Source organism: Tauraco erythrolophus, chromosome 23, assembly GCF_009769465.1.
Source record: "Tauraco erythrolophus isolate bTauEry1 chromosome 23, bTauEry1.pri, whole genome shotgun sequence".
In the NCBI taxonomy this organism is placed as follows: domain Eukaryota; kingdom Metazoa; phylum Chordata; class Aves; order Musophagiformes; family Musophagidae; genus Tauraco; species Tauraco erythrolophus.
Genome location: NC_141487.1, coordinates 632482 through 647415, shown reverse-complemented (window position 1 = coordinate 647415; position 14934 = coordinate 632482). Strand labels below are relative to the sequence as shown.

Below are 14934 nucleotides of genomic sequence, written 5' to 3'. Positions count from 1 at the left end.
GGGTCACCCTGTGGGCACTTGTGCTGAGAAGCATCTCGTTCCTCACTGCACGGGGAGAGCGTCAGGGAACAGCCCAAAATGACTGGAAAGCTCCCAACTGCCTGTAATCAGAGGAGTTTGCAGTGGGAACTGGGCGAGAGGGGCAGGGGAGCATCCCTGCGGATGATTTCTTATGGGGAATGGGGTTGTAAATGCACATCCCTGCGGTATGGACGGGAGTAGTGATCCTGTGTGAACCTGCCATCTCTGCTGGCTGGACCTTCTCCATGTGCTTCCTTCACTTACATTTCCATGTCCAGGTTTTCCTGCCCCAGTAGCTTTCTGGAAATTGTGAGTTCCAGACGGCAGCTGTGACCTGGCTGTAAGGATTTTGCTCATTCGTTAAGTGAACAGAAACAATCCCATAAATACAAACAGGACCAACTGCAAGGCACAGTGGGGTTTGCTGCACGCGCAAGTTGTGCAAAATTGGGGTGCCTACCTGGCTTTTGCTGCCGTGTTGATTTTTCATGTCCACAGTTTTTCATCCCCTCTCTGAACTAAACGGCCCTAATCTTTTCAATTCCGCCTCCTACAGGAATCTTCCCAGGCCTCTAATAACTTCCATTGATCTGTTGCTTGAGACTTTCAGTCCCCGCGCTGTTTGAGCAGGAGTGATCAGAACTGAGAATTCATAATAATAACAATGATCAGATTTATATCAGACATTATCATATATGTAAATATATTAAATCATTAACTTGGCTCTCATTTTAGCAGTTAGCTCTTGCGATGATGACTATCCTGGAATGTAACAGATTCAGAGGTACAAGGTCGGAGGGGACTGCAGAGCTAATGTGATGCGATCTCCTGCATAAATACAGATCTTCAGACCTGTCAATTCACTCGCATCTCAGAAAAGCCCAGCTTTTAGAAAAAAACATCCTTGACTACAAAATTGCCAGTGGTGTTAAATCCTCCAGGTCCTGTAGCGATGTTGTTAACAGGTCACTGTTAAAAACCTGTCACGATGTGGGTTTGCCCGGCTTTGATTTCCAGCCGCCAGACCCTCTTCTGCCATTGCCTGGATGAGGGAGATGTTGTCCTCGTCATTGTCATGCACAGGCTGCCCTTGCTTGTGTGGGTCCCTCTCCTGCCACCTTGCCGCTGTCATCTCATCCCAGCCCTGCTGCCAAATCCTGGCATCCCAGGGGATCAGGCACCAGGGCTTCCTCTGCTCCCCCGGAATGGAGGAGGTTTCTGTGATGTTTCTGGGAGTGAAAGATGTTTTTCTTTGCCCACTTTCACTACTCTGGCCTTCACCGCATCCCAAGCAATTCCTTGCCATAGTCAGACCCTCTACTGCTCACAGACTGCCCAAGACCCTCCTTCTTTGGGATACTGCACCATGAGCCCACACCTTTTGGTGTGCTGTTCTTGCACAAACAACTTGATGTAACTTTTTCCAGCTGGATGTTTTAATGGCTCCTCTGAATGCTTGTCTGGGCTGTGGTTCTTCCTCATGGGCCATTGCGTTGCATCACCCTGAAAGAGCATCTCATTCCTTTATTAAGCTCCTGACAGCCCTTCAGCTGCAGGTGCTTTTTGGGTAGTGAATTTGCACTTGGACCCAGATGTCATTACCAGAAGGGAGGTGACATAGGGTGCTGGTGTCTGAAAGAAGCTGCTGTAGGATGCTTGCTCCTGATGCCAATGATTTGGCACTGAGCAGATGCCTTCTGAGGAGCTCCTACAGCAGGGTTCAGATTCAGGTGGGAGAGAGGCTGGGTGACTCACAGGCTTGGTAGCTTGGGTCGCATTGCTCCAAGCCTGGTGTGATCTCTGCTCCAGGAAAGGGGCTGAGTTTGCTGGTCACCATCTCAAGAGCACCGCTGGTGTCCCTGGCACTGACCCTGCCCACCGTGGCATGCTGTGACTCGGGCAGCCCTGGACTGCGAAGGCTGTGTAAGGTTGCTGGTGCAGTATGGAGGCAGCGTACCGTGAAGCCAGATTTTATCTGGGGTCCCTCATTTTTACTACCATGTCCTTAATTCAGATACTCCCACTGGATAAAAGCTGGCAGTGCTCTCCCCCAGCACTGTCCTCCCTTGCTGCCTGCTGGCTGTCCTGCCTGAGGACTTGTGTTCACTAGCTCAGCCCCTACAGCTTACTTTTCCGGCACTTGCAGGTCCTGTCCTGACCCTCTAGGGCTCCTGGGGATGCCAGAGGAGAGGTGGCAGTCTCAGAGGTTTTTCTCTTCTGGGCTGGGAGATCCCAGAACTGCTGGCACAGCCAGAGCAACGGTCCAAAGCATCAGCGGTGCAAAACTGGAAGGGTACCACTTGCAAAGTCCTGATGCTTTCATTGCACCTGTGGGCAAGGTGAACTTGCCTCATAGGAAGGTTTTTTTTCCTCTCTGGGTTTGCAGTGGCCAGCGAGAGCAGAAGAGCGGGGGCTGGGAGCAACGGGCACAGTGAGGGTCAGGAGCACCATTGGCCCTGGGGAGTGTCGAGCCATCAGGGAGGCACACAGTGGCCTGTTTTGACATTTCCTCTTGCCAGACAATTAACTGAGGGGTAATTGGCTGTAATTGCTGCTCAGGGGTTTAATTGCGTTCCCCCCTCACCTCCACCCCGGAGACACGTGCAGGAAGCGGAAGGGTCACTGGGAGCATCCCTGTCCCGCAGGCTGCGGCTCCTCTCAATTATAGCTTCAAAGGGCTCCCAGGAGCTTTGCAGCTCGCTCCATCCCCAGAACAATTCCCTTTGCATTGAAAATTAAACTCTTATCAGTGCCGTCAAAGAGGCTGCCCCTTCCTCTTCTGTGCCTGGGTTTCCCAGCTCTCCCCAGCAAAACGCCCCAGTGCCCCAGTGCCCTTCTCTCCCCTCTCCTTGCTTGGCACATGACCTGCTGGATCAGAGGGAGCCTGATCGGCCCCTTTGCAAATTGCTTTTCTACTGACTAATTAAAACGCTGATGAGATAAGTCAACATATTATTAATAATTATTGTATCGTCTACTTTGATTTACAAAGTCAAACAGGAAATGATTTTGTTCAGACACAGGGTATCTAAGGAGCTTGAATGATGTCTTGCAAAAGCTTATTATAATGGGAGCACGTTGAGTGCTGGAGAAAGGCCCCCCATGCTGCCCACGACCTCCTCAACTGCTCCCAACCAGCACCTGTGTGGTCTGGCCCCACAGCATCTCCCTCGCTGCATGGTCTGGAGTCAACCCAGCGAGCTGGTGGGCATCTGCCACCCAAGGAGCTGCCTCAACACCTGGTATTCTGCTTGACAGGCTGGAGAGATGGGCTTGTGAGAGCCTCATGAAGTTCAACAAGACCAAGCGCAAGGTCCTGCACATGGGTCGGGGCAATTCCAAGCACAAGTACAGGCTGGGAGGAGAATGGGTTGAGAGCAGCCCTGAGGAGAAGGACTTGGGGGTGTTGGGTGATGAGAAGCTCAACATGAGCCGGCAATGTGCGCTGGCAGCCCAGAAAGCCAACCGTGTCCTGGGCTGCATCCAAAGCAGTGTGGGCAGCAGGTTGAGGGAGGGGATTCTGCCCCTCTGCTCTGCTCTCCTGAGACCCCCCTGCAGTGCTACGTTCAGCTCTGGAGGCCCCAACACAAGAAGGACATGGAGCTGCTGGAGCAGGTCCAGAAGAGGCCACGAAGATGATCTGAGGGCTGGAGCACCTCTGCTCTGGAGACAGGCTGAGAGAGTTGGGGCTGTTCAGTCTGGAGAAGAGAAGGCTCCAGGGAGACCTTCTAGCAGCCTTCCAGTACTTAAAGGGGCTACAAGAAAGCTGGAGAGGGACTTTGGACAAGGGTGTGTAGTGACAGGACAAGGGGCAATGGCTTTAAACTGAAAGAGGGGAGATTTCAATTAGATACAAGGAAGAAATTCTTCCGAGGGTGGTGAGGCACTGGACCAGGTTGCCCAGAGAAGCTGTGGTTACCCCATCCCTGGCAGTGTTCAAGGCCAGGTTGGATGGGACTTTGAGCAACCTGGTGTAGTGGAAGGTGTCCCTGCCCATGGGAGGGGGGTTGGAACTGGATGATCTTTGAGGTCCCTTCCAACCCAAACCATTCTACAATTCATCCTGTGATTCTATGACTTATCCTGAGGCCTCTGGGCACAATTAGTCAAGAGTGCTCTTCCCTCATTCTGCAGCAGCTCAGAGAGAAAACTGGCAGAAAGGCACCAGATTTACTTAAACAGCCAGATGAGAGCACAGACGACACATTTCTGCCCGTAGGACAGTCTCTCGGCAGCGTTTGAGCATCAAGGGTGGGGATTTCATGCTAGTGTACGGTGCTGCTGTAAATGCCCTTGAACTGAACTCTTTGCAGCAAAGGACTTCTTCGCCAGGCTCTGGTCCTGCCGCCAACAACCAGTTCATGGCTTGGATGAACCCTGTCTGACATGCCAGATCTGTTACAGAGCAGGGTCTCCCTTTGCCCCAAGCCCACCCTGCAAAAACCCTGTCACCAGCCCAAGCTGTGCTGTATGTTTGCCATTTCAATCCCTTCAGGCATTTCTCCTCAGAGCTCCAAAAGATATTTGGGCTCTCCCATCTGCCTGGGCCATGTCTTCTGCCCTCCATCACTTTGATGTCCCTGTGCCATTTCTTGGGTTTCTCTTCCAATCTGGAGCCTCTCTGCCTGGATGCAGGAATATGAGGAAGTTACTGGACAAGCTGCGGCGATACTCATTTTCTTTGAAATAAAAGATTTGTAGGAATGGAATGTTGGAAAATAAAGATTTAGACTAGTAATTGAGATAAAAGCTCATGTCCCAGTGCTTGTTCAGTAAATGCTGGGTTATTGCTAATTCCCCAGATGCTGGTCACTACCCAGGAGTTAATCACCTGCAGTGAAGCTCAGGGTAGTTAACGGCCTGACAAATCCCTCCTTAGCCATAGCAGTGACTGATTTCACGGGGATTATCTCCATTAACGCCTCCCATCTAATGATTTATAGCTGCAATAACATTCTTCTCTTTTTTTTTTCTCTCCCAGTGACAGTGGTACGAGGGACTCAGCAGCTCCTGGTGAGGAGCCGTAGCTCAGTGCTTGCTCTCAGGAGGAAGGAAAGTGCTGGATGTCCCAGCAGCAGCCAAAGCTTTGCTATGCCAGGTAGACCTGGCATCCCTCCTGAAAGCTGTCCCAGGGCTGGGGAAATGTCATCCTTTGGCTCCCTTGGTGGTCACCACAAGGGTGGGGGGAGGCTGAGCTGATTTTCCAGGAGGACGTGGTCTCTCCTTGTGCGTTCGCCCCCCCTGCTCCTCCTCCTCCTCCTCCCCACTCTGCTGCACTGCACAGGCCCTGGGAGACTTCTAAGACCTTGCTCAGCTGCCCAGATATCTGGTGTTTACATCTTTCGCCTTTCATAATCTGGCAATTTTTTTTATAACTGGTGTTGACTTTAATTTAAACTATTAGGCAAACCCCTAAATACAGATGCAATCATGTCCCCCCCCAGCGTGTGTGCTCACCACGTTAATTATGATGTCCTCATTTCCGTCTCGCTAGGGGATCTTATCGCAGTGACGGGGGCCAGGCTGAGCTTCGTTTAATAAAAGCCTCTTCAAACTGTCAGGCGAGAGCAGGCAATGCCAGGAGGCTGGGCGCGTGCACCGTGCCTGCGCTCTTGAGCTGATGGTACCCGGCGTCAAAGCTGTGGATGGTCAGAGACCCCTCTGCCTGGCCATGAGATCTCATAGTTATGACGAAACAGAAAAACCCTTGAAGTCAGGGGGATTCCTAAAGCAGGTCCCTCCATCCCAAATGCCCGGCAGGTTCTGGGACCTGGTAGAGCTTGTGAGACTTGCGTTGCCTTGTGGCACGCTGGGAAGATGCGCCTGTGGCATCCAAGCCACCAGTTCAGGTGGTCCAGCCCTTTATGCCAGTGGTTCAGACATGGTGTTTTGGACCAGTCCCAGGCTGGGATCCCAAGGCACTGTGTATGACCCAGGGAAAGAGCTGAGAGTCCAACCCCTGCATAAAAAAAGCACCAGGTTTGAAAGACCTGTAAATAAATGCAAGCCCTCCAAGTTCTCCCCTGCGGTGGATGCTGACCATTGCCAGAGGTTGGAGATGGACATTTAGCTCCCTGCTCTCTGCCAGAGGTGAGAAACCCCACAGGGGTGTGGGGACACACATCTGGGAAAGAACTGAATGTCTGGTGGTGATGGAGACCCAAAGTAACTGCATCAGCTGGAGACCAAGGCATTTTGGTGCACACAGTAATCTCCTGTTTCACTTGCCGGACACTGCTGGAGAGCCCTGAGCACCACAGACGTTGCAGAGGGGAGCTGGCTCTGCCGCGCGGGAGCATCCCCACTCCCCACTCTCAGCTATGCCCTTGCCCCTCATGTCTCCTTCTGTGCACAGCTCTAGTCCGCTTCCCACGGGGAGCTCAGCAGGGAAAAGACAGGAAACAGATGTTGTGTTAATTTGTGCTCGATTAATTGTGACAACAACTTCCACACCCTCCGCAGCGCCACGGTGCACGCACACATCAGTGTGGGAGCGGGGAGCTGGCCGGCTCCTGCCGGAGCGGGCACAGGCGTGTGCAGGGAGCCGTGCCGTGCCTGCTGCTGCACGAGCTTCAGGGCAGCCCTATACCCCTTGGCCAAATGGCAGGAGTGCATCCTGGGTGTCACTACTTTCTACGGGCTCATTGCTGTGGTTGGGGAAACTGAGGCATAACACAAGGGGTGCTGCCGCTGACCCCTCCAGCAAAGCACACAGGTAGCCTGGTCCCTCTCCATGTGGCCTGAGCGCAGAGCAGGTCTTCAGTGATCCTAGGACCTAGGACAAACCTGGGCATTTCTGAAATTCAGAGGATGATTTTTTTAAAAGAACCAGAAATATGTTTCTTTCCTGGCAGTGGCTTGGCTTTCACAGCCTTTGCCAGCATATTCCTCTCTGTACAAGCTTTTGTCGAAGTCTACACCCGGAGCTGCTGCCTTTTCCAAGTTGTTTTAAGCCCTTTAGGAGTGAGGAGCAGAGATTTCTAAAGGCAGGATGCTGGGGGAGTTTTGAAGATGCACATCACCAAAATGACTGCTCTGCCACTAGCAGAAGGCACAGGAACGTCTCCTCCACAGGAGCTGCAGGTCGAGGAGGTTAAGTGAGGAAAGACTTTCCCACCTGCGAGGGGAGAAGGGAGCAGGCTGTCTTACAGGTATCACTGATAGCCTCTTTCCAATATCTCTTTCACTGTGGAGGTGTGATGCTCTCCCCCAGCTGTGCCCTGTCCCTGCGGTGCTGGCAGCCACACAGTGAGGCTGTCGGGTGCCTGTCCCAGCAGATCTGACTCCTCGCCGGCTCCCGCAGTCACTGGGGTCAAGTCCTCAGGCTCACCTCCCACCTCGAGCTGAGCATCAAGCTCCTTCTCTCTGGGCTGCTCGTTTTTGCATCTGTAATGAAGCACGGGTCACCACTCGCGTAAGAAAACACCATTTTTGCCTCGTCAAAGCAAGCACGGAGGTTTATTTTAATTCACTTGCAATGCTACTTAAAAGATTTGCTTCCCTGCTCTGTGCACCACTGCTGGAGCTTTGCTTGGCTCCCCCACGCCCCGACAGCACGCTGGCAGCCCCAGGACAAGGGAGTGATCAGGCTGTGGGGCGATGGTTTGGCAGGCAGGGCAGCGAGCGCTGCAGGGGTGCTGGTACCTCCCCAGGGCTGCGTCTGGGGCTGCCCCTCACAGCTGGACTCAGGCATGGTGGGGGGACTCAGGCATCTTCAAAGCCTGTTGCTGAGACCAGGGAGAAGTCAAAAGCTCTGAAGTCCTCCTCTGCTCCTCTTCCCCTTCTTCCTTCTCCTCTAAGAAGAATTCAAGTGTCCCAGATCTCTCTGTTGGGGATGTGATGGGGATGCCTGCTTTGGACAGGGACATGGGCCAAAGAGGTGGGCTCTCTCCCCAGTGAAGGGAAGGCCTGCGTGTCCTAGTGAGGGATTGGTGGAGGTGGAGAGGGCAGAGGGGAAGACGTGTGAGGCAGGAGCAAGCCCCTAGAGGTGTTCTGTAGTCCCCAATAACTAAGTTCAACTTGTCCCTCAACTGCTGAGCTCATTTATATCAAAAATATCACTATTTCTCATTTTGTGTCGGTCAAAACCGCTTAGTATCCCTCCCTTGGATGAGACAAATGTCCCTGTCCCCTCCTAACTCACCCCGTGACTCCCCAGACCACCCTTCCATCGTAGTCCTGCTTGCTTTCACGTGCTTTTGCCCAGCATCCCCTCCCCAAGCTCACCCTGCTGCTGCAGCTACATTGAATTTTAAACCCAGAGCTATCAAGCTATGAGCCCCTGGCTTCCCAGAGCCAGCCCCCAGTTCAGCCTCTCAGCTGGGATGAGAACTGTGGGCTCACACCGAGGAACCATGCTGACCTCGCCTTGCCTGGGAAGAAGTGGGCTCTGCACCCCATGGACCCCTGTTTCTTGCTGGAAATCCTGTGCTCGCTGCATGCTTCCCCTTCACCCCATGGTATGCACCCCAAAACTCATTCTCCAGCTGGAAAACAGCCCATTTATTTTGTGCATGGAGATTGCATGAGCCAGAAGAGACCCAGGTGAGCACCATGCTGGTGCCTTCCTCCTGCTGCTGTGAATGGAAGGTTGAGGACCAGGAAAAGAGACTTTCAGACATGGCCTGGAGGGTTTGGAGCCCTCCCAAACACACGCTGCCATCAGTTTCTGCCATCAGATCAGCCTCGTGCAAGCACCCGTCTGCGAACAGGGGTGCACTGCACCCAGCGCTGCATCAGGGCGGGCTGTGAGAGTCACTGCCCGAATCAGTGCTGGGTAAAGCCTGCTCAGCCTGTTTTCCTTTGGCCTGTGGCAGCAGTGATGTCTCATCCAGATGCAGCTGCAAGAGCAGAGGGAGTTCAACCCGGGGTGGGTGATGGCACAGACTCCTGCATGCCCCGTGCTCGCCTAGCCATCTGGAATGACCTGTTCTCTCTCTGTCCCGCAGTGGGATTCGATCAATGAAATGGATGAGTTTTTCAGCCCCATCCACACCTACCAGGTCTGTAATGTCATGACTCCCAACCAGAACAACTGGCTACGGACCAACTGGGTTCAACGGGACGGCGCGCGGCGGGTCTACGCAGAGATCAAATTCACATTGCGGGACTGTAACAGCATGCCGGGCGTGCTGGGCACCTGCAAGGAGACTTTCAACCTCTACTACCTGGAGTCCGACCGGGACCTGGGCACCAGCACCCGGGAGAGCCAGTTTATGAAGATTGACACCATTGCAGCTGATGAGAGCTTCACCAATGTGGACCTGGGGGTGAGGCGCCTGAAGCTGAACACAGAGGTGCGGGGCGTGGGGCCACTGAGCAAGAGGGGTTTCTACTTGGCCTTCCAGGACATAGGCGCTTGCATTGCCATCGTTTCGGTGCGGGTGTACTACAAGAAGTGCCCGGCAATGGTGAGGAACTTGGCATCCTTCTCCGAGGCTGTAACTGGGGCGGACTCATCCTCCTTGGTGGAAGTGCGGGGAGAGTGCGTGGGCCATTCAGAGGAGAGAGACACCCCCAAAATGTACTGCAGTGCCGAGGGAGAATGGTTGGTGCCCATCGGGAAGTGCGTGTGCAGTGCTGGCTATGAAGAGCAGCGGGATTCCTGCATGGGTGAGTCCCTGCTTCTTGCTAGTCCTGCCTGCAAGGGGAGGGATGGCTGCAAAGGGCTCTTATCTCTCTGGGGAAGGGCTGAGGACAGAAGCCTGCTCACAAAAACTTGGACAGCCACCCTTGGGCGGCCAAGGGCTGCCCAAGCCTTTGCTGGCCAGCTTCATGCTTCCAAAATGTGTTGCTGGTACTGCTGGCAAGCTCCTTGGGAGCTCCTGTGAGCCTGACAGTCATGGGTCATGGTGCACAGGGCATGGCTTTGTGATGGGATCTGGCTTTGGTATGGGGGCTTGCTTCAGGATGGGAGCTGCCCTGGCTCCATCTTCCCCTACCGTGGAGCATGTGGCCCCGAGATCCCAGCCCAGTGCTCCCAGCAGCTCTGGTTGGTGCTGAGATCCCTCCTGGTGCGTTCCAGCAAAGCACAACTTGACCTCTCCAAAATGCCCTACTGCTCACTTCCCTTTGGCAGGGGGTTTGAAAGTGAGGAATGGAAAAAGAAAACCACCGAGCTTTTATGAAGCAAGGTTATCACGACCATCCATCACCCCTCCCCGGGGCTGCCGCAGAGCCCTGCCATCCGGGGCTGTGGAGAGCCCTCCCGGGGGCCCTCTGTGCCGCTGGGCAGACTTCAAGCTGTCGACTGTACAAACTGCGATAAGGAAGCGGGGTGACCAGCAGCACCCGTGCACCAGGCACGAGGACGTGTGTGTACAGAGCGCAGTGCTCAGGGCTCCCCAGGAGAGCACTGCGCGCGGATTTATTTGCTCTCGGTTTCTTTATGGTAGGTGTTTAGGGGAGCAGCACGCCACCTCCGCAAATACGAGTGCGGGGCTTTTGTTTGAGTTTCGTGGGAATGTCAAGTGGAGCATTTGTCTTAGGGAGACTTGATGCAAGGTTAGGACGTCCGATGCTGGACTGGAAGAGATCCAGGCACTGCTGGGACGTGCGCCGGCCCCGGCGGATCCCCAGCTACACAGAGTGGGAAGGACGGGCAGAATAAATGCTTCTATCTGGAATTCCTCCTGCCTGTGACCATTGATATGAAAGTCAGCCTGGGATAGATCTGATAATTCAGAAAGGGTCTTCTCCCATATTAAATGGTGGAGGTGAAGTGTGTGTGGGGCCAGGCATGTGGCATCATGGGAGGGGGCATTGGCATGGGCTGCCTGGCTGGCTGTGTCCCAGCCTCACGACTGCCAGGAGCTGCGAGTTGAAGATTCGGTTCAGAAGGGCCAAATGCTTCTTCCCTGTATTCCCAATCCTGCAGTCCTGTACAGCAGGATCTACCCCAGGAGATCACCGCCCCAAAGCCTGGAGGCTGAGGGAGAGCCTGGCATCAGTGTTGTACTCGGCCTCATTTTCCAGTGTTTCATTGGACGTGTTTGTCTCTCTCCTGAGAGCAAAGATGTGGAAGAGCTCCTTCTCTGCCCTCCTGCCCTTTTCTGGTGGGATTGCCCCTGCCTATAGACACAGCACAGGAGGAATCGTGGTGGACACAGGCAGAAGCTGTCCCTTCTGCGTGCAGACGGATTCAGACCCATGCTGCTCAACCAGGCGAAGATCTCCAGGGCTTGTGGTGTCTGAAACGGGACAGAAATGTCACTGGCCTTTCCCTGACCTCAGAGGGAAAGGTTCAGTGTTGTCTCACCCTCCTGCCTTCCCTGTCCCATTTATTGACAGCCCAGCATCAATCGAGGAGGGGCAGCACCTCCTTCCTACGATCTCCATCTCCGCTGGTAGGTGGGTGTGGAGCCCAAGTACATATATTTACACACGAAAGCAAACAGATGCAAATCTCTGATCTCAGCTTCTCGTGCTTGATTGGGGCAGAGTTCATTTTTCACGGTGAAAAGTGCCTTTCCGGAATGATTTATAACCCCAGCGGATCTGTCGGAGTTGGAAATTAGCCGTTTTAATTGTCAGGCAGACAAAAGCGGGATTCCAGTGGCTGTCGCCCCAGCAATTTTTCATTCTCCGTCACAGGGATGAGATGATATAAATCATTCCTCGTGGCCCTAATAATCTTTCTATAAATATCAGGGAAATTCATTTTTTGCTTGAGGGGAAAAAAATTAGAGAGAAGATACTTTGCCTTTATGGCAGTGTTTAAAATGTGATTCCAAATTAATTTCCTTTCGCCTTTCACAGCCGGACGCCTTATTTGTCAAAGCTAAAGATGTTTGAACAGCGGAGGTTTCTCCCCCTCCTCTTTAACATCCATTTTTCTAAAGACCTGCCAGAGTGATGGAAGACAGCTCAGGAAACCAGACCATGTCCGGAGCTGTTCCCAGCCCTTTGGAAGAGAAGGAAGGCCGTGCCAAAAAGCTGGGAAGAACGGGATGAGGTGGGACGTGGTGGAGGAAGTGTAGGAACCTGGGGAACTTCTCTGCCTCTCATCCCCGTTACTCTTGGACATCATATTGGATGCCCCTTTGTTTGGGCAGGAGGGTGGTGGCTGGGATCTCTGACCCCTTGCACTTAACCCAACGGGGTCCACACGTTTCATCTTGTTGTGATGTCCTGGTGTTCACCATAAGAATGCCAGGGGCAATTTCCATGGGATTGGGAGGGCCAGATCTCAGCCCAGAGGCACTGCTGTCAGGACCATGCTAAGGATGCCAGCTAGCCTGGCATCAGATGTGTCACAGCCCTGCATCACGCAAGACATTTGCCCCTTGTATCTATGCCTCATGCATCTGCCTGATTTATCTTCAGAGGCACAGGACCTGTTTTCCAGCTGTGGCTGAGGATGCTGCAGCACCTTACTGGGAAGAAACTGGGTTTGATCATCAGTTGCCACAGCTGCTGATGAGATCCTGGGGTCTGCTAGCTCCTGGAATTTCCAGCTTCTAGTCCCATGGCATCTTCTGCCATAGCCATCCCAAGGAAGAAACCTCTCAGGGTCTCTCTCCCGGGGCAGCACTACCCCGCTGCCCCACTCACTTTTCCCCTCCGGTTTCAAGGCTCTGAAGGACTTTGCTTTGCTCATCCCCCATCATCCACGGCCAGCCTCGGGTGTGCTGCTCTTTCTTCCTTGAAATATATCAGTCCGCAGGAAGATGCATCAGTAACTCTTACACACAGCAAATAGCAACCGCTTTGCCTGAAGAGCAGAATAAGCGATTCCGTAAGGGAAAAGGATCGGTCCCAGCAATTTATCAGATAAGAAGACAATCAGCATAATTCACCTTATTTATATGCAGCTGCTGTACAGGGCAAATAGAGACCCATTTCAATAAGGTCAGTGCAATTAGAGAAATGAGCAAAGAGAACTTTAACCCTGGGTCTGCTTCTGTGGGAAGGGAAGAAACCCACAAGCCACCTCCTCGAACAGCCGTGAGGCTGAGAGCCGGGACATGCTTACCACGTCCTGTGGATGGATGGAGAGGTGGACAGGGAGGCTCAGGCAGGCGAGGACAGTGGCTCTTCACCCACACCCCTCCTACCAGCCCTGGTCAGCCCCATTTTGGGGAGGGTTGCCAGGCTCCTGAGCTACCAAGGCTTTGAGTCCATAGTCCTTACATCAGGGTCAGCCTTTTGGGGTGGATCTGAATTATTCCTCGGGCTGCATCTGTCACCAGCTATCAGTGAGCAAAGCTGGAAAGTTGAACTAAAATCTGTTTAGCTGATGGCAAGTCGTACACTTGCAGAGTTGGTTTGGAGCATTGGTAGTAGTGCCACAGCTACAGATAGCAGTGCTGCTCTCTGGGAGCTGACACAAACCTATCCATCCATCCGTCCACCAGCTACAGAGACCTCCAGGAGCGCAGAATCCCCCAGGAAGTGTTTTCTTTAGTGAACGAATGAAAAAAGGTGAAAAAGAAAGGACAGGCCCCCTTCCCTGTTGTGAGTACGGGTAGATGAGCCTTTGGCAGGAATACCGTTACTGAAGAGCTCAGGGCATCTTTGTGTTATATCCATGCGTTTCAGGAGTGGGACTTGCTGTTCAGACATTTTAGTTGAAAGTTTGGGACCAGGTGTCTTAGCTTCAGGGTGTCCTGATGGCTCTGGCTGATTTCCCTCTGCAGTGCTCAGGGGCTTCACCTCTGTTGCTGCCTTCCACTGGAAAACAGTGATGAGGAAGCAACAATTAAGCAATTGTTGCTCCATCAGCCCATTTGCACACGAGGACGGGTGTTTGCAGCCTTCCAGGGCTGAGTGAGAACAACTACAGAACAGGGGTCTGATGTGTGTGGCTGAACCAGGATACCCTGCAGTAGACTTTACCCAGCTCTGCTTAAGCCAAAAAAATGGCCTGTGTCCTCTGGACAAGGAGAAGAGAGGGACCCTTTCCCCTCCAGCTCCCAAACTGAAGGAGAGATGGGAATAGGGGAGGGAGTGATAGTCCCTCATGGACCAGGTCCTCCGCTGCTGGGCTCCTTGTGCCTCCTGTGGCACACGGTTAGTGGAAATGGATCTGGAGAGTCTGGTTAGCAATCTGGAAGACAGTTAATTTTTTCCAGTTGGTGGGATTCATGCTGATGAACAAATCAGCAAATTTAATGTACCTTAAACCTTCCTCGTGGGCAACTTTAATCGAGCAATTAAAGCACCACGGCATTGCTAATTAAGAGGAGAAAATACCCAGCTTGGTAATTATCTGCTTGTGAATACAGTTTTGTATCCATGGACCTTTATGAAGAAAGTCAGTGGAGACTGACTTTCCAGCTGGTGGGGCAAGGGGGGAGCAGAGCTACACGGTGTGAGAGGAGGGGAAACCCCTCCCAGCTGCACTCCATCACCCATGTACCATGCTGGTGGCCACACAGGACCAGGGTAAGCCCTAGAAACACCAGGAGACAAAATGACACAGGTGAAGCCATTGGCAGGGGAAGCCAGGTCACAAACACGGACTCCAGCTGTGCCGGGCTGAGCAATGACCTGTAGCCACAGCAGCAAACCTTTGCAGCTGTGTGAACAGATGTGGTCCAGATGCTGACATTGGAAGGGGAGGAAAGGTGGAGGCATGTGACTTGCTCTCCTTGGGCCTGGGCACGAGGAATAGATCCCTTTGCCCAGTGCACTGCAGGTGGGGATGCTGGATACCTACCCAGGGAGAAAACAGCCTGTGCTCCCTTCCTCCAGTGCAGGAAGCGTGGAGAAGCATGCAGGGAGGAGGAAAGATATGCCAGTGGGTTAAAGGACCCCATCAGAGTTTTGCCCCTTCCCTTATCTCTGCAAACTCGGTATCCTTTTCCCACTCAGAGATGTTCTGAGAAGCCTCAGGCTTCTCTCTGCTTTTTCTGCTAACAGTGATTTTTTTCCCGCCTGCGTAAGAACATTGCACAGCAACCGTGAGTTCAT

At 53.1% G+C, this 14934-nt stretch overlaps 1 protein-coding gene across 1 annotated transcript in view; it reads left to right on the top strand.

The window, feature by feature from the left end:
• EPHA8 (EPH receptor A8) overlaps positions 1 to 14934 on the top strand; it is a 52250-nt gene that overhangs the window by 12768 nt on the left and 24548 nt on the right. Inside the window, 1 exon segment of the mRNA XM_086625748.1 lies at positions 8970 to 9633. Within this exon segment, the coding sequence (XP_086481874.1) occupies positions 8970 to 9633 (664 nt within the window).